At 46.1% G+C, this 5,000-nt stretch overlaps 1 protein-coding gene across 4 annotated transcripts in view; it reads right to left on the bottom strand.

Moving 5' to 3' along the window:
• Nucleotides 1-5,000, bottom strand: part of RGS19 (regulator of G protein signaling 19) — a 60,152-nt gene that overhangs the window by 7,849 nt on the left and 47,303 nt on the right. For all 4 annotated transcript variants that reach the window (XM_088674741.1, XM_035123758.3, XM_088674742.1 and 1 more), the window contains exons 4-5: nt 3,323-3,397; nt 660-894 (exon numbers count right to left, since the gene is read on the bottom strand). In XM_088674741.1, the coding sequence (XP_088530867.1) occupies nt 660-894; nt 3,323-3,397 (310 nt within the window). The remainder of the gene's footprint in view (nt 1-659; nt 895-3,322; nt 3,398-5,000) is intronic.

Here is a 5,000-nt window from a genome sequence, read left to right as displayed (position 1 = left end):
CTGAAGGACAGGTGGGCGAGAGAAGCGACACACCTTTTAGGGGAAAGACGGGAAGCAAATCTGCTGGAGAGAAGAAAGGCTGAGCGATGTCTGGTTTTCACCAGCTAAACAGTGTGATATACTGATTTTTCATGATGTCTGCAATAAGGATGTTAACTATGTAGAAGCAAAGGGGGTAATGTCCCGGAAACTGCTCCTACTTAGGGGTCTAAAAGCGACACATTTTTATTTATCTTTAACAAATTGTTACAGCTGTTATTTTGTAGTGCAGAGCAACAGGGGCAGCAGGAATCACAAGAGAAGGGATGACTGTTTTCCCCCATATCATGGTTTTTTACATAGCACACACATATGATTCACGAAATATCGCCATGTCAAATATTATGAAACCGTTATCACGATGTGGACTTCAAACCAATTTTGGATGACGTATCGATACATCACCCAGCCCTACTGGGGAGTACAGGGGAAATGGAAACATCAGCCGGGGGAGGGATAATAAGGTACATTATCAAATAACAGTTTTTAAGCATAGGTTGGGTAGCTATCTGTCATGTATGATCTAGTTGAGATTCCTGCACTGTAGGGGGTGGGACTAGCTGACCCTCGGGACGGGACCCCTTCCAACTTTACAATTCTAGCTGCAAACGGACAGGTACCTCCTTGGGCGAAAGGATGGAGATGTAATCTTCGTAGATCATCCGAGCCTTCTCGTCGATGGCATGCTTGTTGCACTCGCTTTTGAGTTCCTCGCAAGCCAGCCAGAAGAGCATGTTCTCCTCGCTGTACTCAGTCCGTAAGAATTCCCGGAACACGTTCCTGCCGGCTGGGTTCTTCATCAACTTGTCAAAAGACTGGGACCAGCCCTTGACTTCCTCAGTTGTCGGCTTGGCGCTGAAGGGGCAGCCCTCCCACCAGGCAGAGGCAAAGGGAGCGTAGGAGGAGCCACAGGGAACAAGATAGGGGAGAAAAGGAGTTACTTAAGACCCCTTGGCCTGCTCTCAAGAGTCTCCCCCAGTGTGCTTGCCGCCTGCGAAAACCCATAGCTCAGGTGGAGAGATTCTGCTTTGCATGCAGCAGGTCCCAGGCTGAATCCCTATCATCTCCAGGTAGGCAGAAAGGTCCCCTGCCTGGAACCCTGGCCTACAATATGGATCTAGGTACTGAGACTGCTGACAGGCAGTGTGGAGCAGTAGTTAAAGCGTTCGACTAGGGCCTGGGAGGCCAGGGTTCAATTCCCCACTCGGTCATGAAGCTCGCTGGGTGTTCTTGGGCCAGTCACTCACTCCCAGCCTAGCCTACCTCACAGGGTTGTTGTGGGGATATAACGGGTTGGGGAGAGAACTATGTACGTCCTCTTGAGCTTCTTGGGAAAAAGGTGGGCTACAGAGGTGAAGTTTCTGCTTTGCACGCAGAAGGCCTCATATTCAATCCTCTGCATCCCCAGGTACCACTGGTAGGAGCCACTGCCAGTCAGTATAGACAGCACTGAGCCACATTAGGGTTTCCCAAACTTGGGTCTCCAGCTGTTTTTGGACTACAACTCCCATCATCCCTGACCACTGGCCCTTCTAGCTAGGGATGATGGGAGTTGTAGTCCCAAAACAGCTGGAGACCCAAGTTTGGGAAACCATTGGCAAAATGGAACAGGGGTCTAATTCAGTGTAAGGTAGCTTCCTATGCTTTAACTACAGTTCTGAAAAACGAGCTTGCAGGACTGCACTAGGCCCTGAGTTACGGCAAGCTCACACATGGCCACTGACTTTCTGAAGATCCATTTATGGCTTTTTAATGTGCAAAAGGGGCAGAGATATTCCACACACACACCCCACCCATGTCTCCTGTGCTTCTTTCCTCTCTCTCTCTTTGTGTATTTCATAAAGAGAATTTGGATTGCTATTTTAACTGCAAGACAAAGCCTTGAAAATTAAAATGGAAAGAACAAAGGATCTAGAAACCTCACCCTCTCTGATCAGCTGAACTCTGGCCCTATCCCACCCACCCCCGACTCCAAACATTGCTTTTTGGTTTCTGAGATTTCATCATGCACCCACCTTTGAGCTTATTAAGGACGAGAAACATGCTTTAAAAAACAAAACAAAAAAACAAACCAAACATAGAATGCTTCACTCTGATTATTATTATTTTAAAAATTGAAGTGTATCTGAAGATGTGTGCATGCACACGAAAGCTCATACCAAAATAAAAACTTAGTTGGTCTTTAAGGTGCTGCTGGAAGGAATTTTTTTATTTTGTTTTAAAAAAGTGAGTCTGCATACAAGACTTAACATCTATACATGCATTTGTGCTTTAGCTTGATGCTTGGCAATTGTCCTTAAAAGATTCAATGAAGTCTGTAATAAAAAAAGAAGTTTGTTTTCCCTAACCTAGTGCCCTCCAGATGTTTGCAAGTACAGCTCACACCAGTCCCGGCTGGCACCACTGGGGAACCAGCACCACATTGGGGGAGGCTGTGTTCCAAGCTAATACCAATTTATTTGAGGGAAGGTTGTAGCTCAGCAGTACAGAATCTGCTTTGAATGCAGGGGTCTCAAAGGCAGGGATGGGACAGTTGCTTGCAATGAGTGTAGGCAATATTGAGCTAGATGGATAAATTGGTGTGAGGCACCTTCCTATGTTCCTTTGCTTCCAGAGGGACAAGTCAAGCACTTGTAAAAAAACCCTATTAGCCTATGCACGATAGCTCAGTCGTTAAGAGCATGAGACTCTTAATCTCAGGGTTGTGAGTTCGAGCTCCACATTGGGCAGGAAGATTCCTGCATTGCAGGGGGTTGGACTAGATGACTCTTGTGGTCCCTTCCAGCTCTACGGTTCTTTGATGTCAGTGAACAGTACTTAACTCTCCCACTGAAAGTGATCAAATTTGGAAGGCACATCATCACTTTAGCTGGGTCATGAATCTTTTGTGTAGAGATTTACCTTCTCTCCCCATGGCTCCAAAGGAGCCCGGAAGAAACCTAACAACAGATGAAAACCCATCACTAAAAGGCATCCGTAAAAACCAGCAAACAGTGCCACAGCCACTAAAAACCCTATAAAAATCAGAATCTCAGAAAACTAAAGTTAGCTCCCCAAACGTTTGCCAGTGGATTCTTTCATATCTCCAGAAAAACAAACAAGCCGAAAGACAGACCTGTTGAACTTGCCTATCTGGGGAGTAAATTGTTTCAGTGAGAGTGCCACCACCAAAAAGGCCCTGCCCGTTGTCCTGGCAAGTCCTCAGCATGGCTTGCTATGGACAGGTTGATGGTGAAAATTCTGAGTAGACAAGAGCTGCAACCACGGCAAAGAGTGAACTCACCAGGCTTCACAGTTTGGAATGGGTTCCAGTTTGGTGTCTCGCGATGCCCTCCATGCCCGCTCACGATCTTCATTCCTAGTATCAAAATGAAAACACTGCAAATAGGGCAGGGTGTGTACAGCATCAAGAATGAAGTTATGGAGAAGCTTTAAGCATATGCTCATGCTCCCCACCACCCCACCTTATGAGTAAAGTTCAAACTACATGTTAATCAGAGTTGATTCTATGCATTGCCTCCTCCCCAAAACCCAAACCTAACTGGGAAAAGCTGCTTAACCTCTTTCCACTCCTACAGCTTTCCTGTTCAAGAGCACCTCTATCTTTCTCCCCAACAAGTGCAAAAGCACCCAGGGGAGGTCCGTTCTGAGCTGAAAAATGACGAGGGAGGGAAGGGTTAAGCACTTTGCACCCTTCTGCAAAGATGCAGCTCACGTCCGGGCTGCTGTGTTTTGAGAATGAAGCAGAGAGAGAGTAAAGAATGGATAAACTCCACATCAGAGGCAGACTGAGACTCAAGAGCTTGTAGGAAACTTAGGGAAGGAAATGTGCAGCAGTCTTTACCAAAGCTGACAAGTAGAGGTCAGTGTTCTCTCAAAGTTAAAGCAGGCAACGGTTCACTAGCAAATAAAAGAAGTTTAACCCTGCTCCAGGAAGTGAAACTTTACTTTTAACCGCTATGTTGGCTTGGAGGTGATGCCCAGAGCCAAAGGAAGACAAGCAAGAACCATAACTCTGTTAGAAGTTGGTGGATGAGACAAGTGTCTGAAATCTTGGAATGCAGCTGCCAGTCAGTGTGGACAATACAGTCCAGATTCCTATTTTTCATTATATTTATATCCCAAGCTTATTCCAAGAGCCCCCTTTCCTGCTGTCCAGTCCTACTCTCAGCCGTTCACCTACGATGTTCACGTGCCTTGGCAGCTATGTACAAGGCAGAATTTTCAAAAGCAGGGGTAGGAAAACCTTCAATTGCCAAAATCCCCTCTTCTACCTACACAATGAGCCCTGCTCTCTTCTGCATCACCTCAAGCTCAACTCCAGTGTTAAAGTCTCAGCACAATCCTCTCTGTGCTGACCAGGGAACAGCTGAGAGTGGGGTTGCACTGCAGAAAAGGGGACTCTTTTGGAAGAAGCATGGGACATGAAGTTAATGAAAAATTATCTGGACCAACCCCTCCTGCTTGGCTCATCAGGGGGAGGGTATGCTGTGGGTCATGTAAGATTAGGCAGTGGGCAAGAAGCAGCCTAGGGAGCACAGGTTGCATACTTCTGAACAAGAAATAGGGGGGGGGGAGTATGTTCTTTGGAGTTTATGCATAGTGGCTGGAGAATGTGCATATTGCCCAGACAATGCACAAGACGCAGCAGATATTATGCACATTCCCCAAGGCCTGTTGGGGATTGTGCATAATGGCCAGGAAATGCACATAATATCCTCTCCACGGACAGATTCTCTGCACCTTCTCCATGAGGCTCAGTGAATGTGCATAATGGCCAGGTGTTATGCACATTAGCTGCTCAACTTACATTCCCCTTAGCACACACTCAAAAACATATACTGCCTGATTAATCTGAGCATCTTTCTAGTCAGTCTTCTTTTATATAAAAAATTACACTCTAGACATTTCACCTATTAAAGTTTGCATCCTTGATTCAAACATAAAAGATCAATGTTAGC

Source organism: Zootoca vivipara, chromosome 7, assembly GCF_965207765.1.
Source record: "Zootoca vivipara chromosome 7, rZooViv2.hap1.1, whole genome shotgun sequence".
Classification (NCBI taxonomy): domain Eukaryota; kingdom Metazoa; phylum Chordata; class Lepidosauria; order Squamata; family Lacertidae; genus Zootoca; species Zootoca vivipara.
Note: the sequence above shows the minus strand (reverse complement) of the source record. Positions and strands in the feature narration are given on the sequence as shown.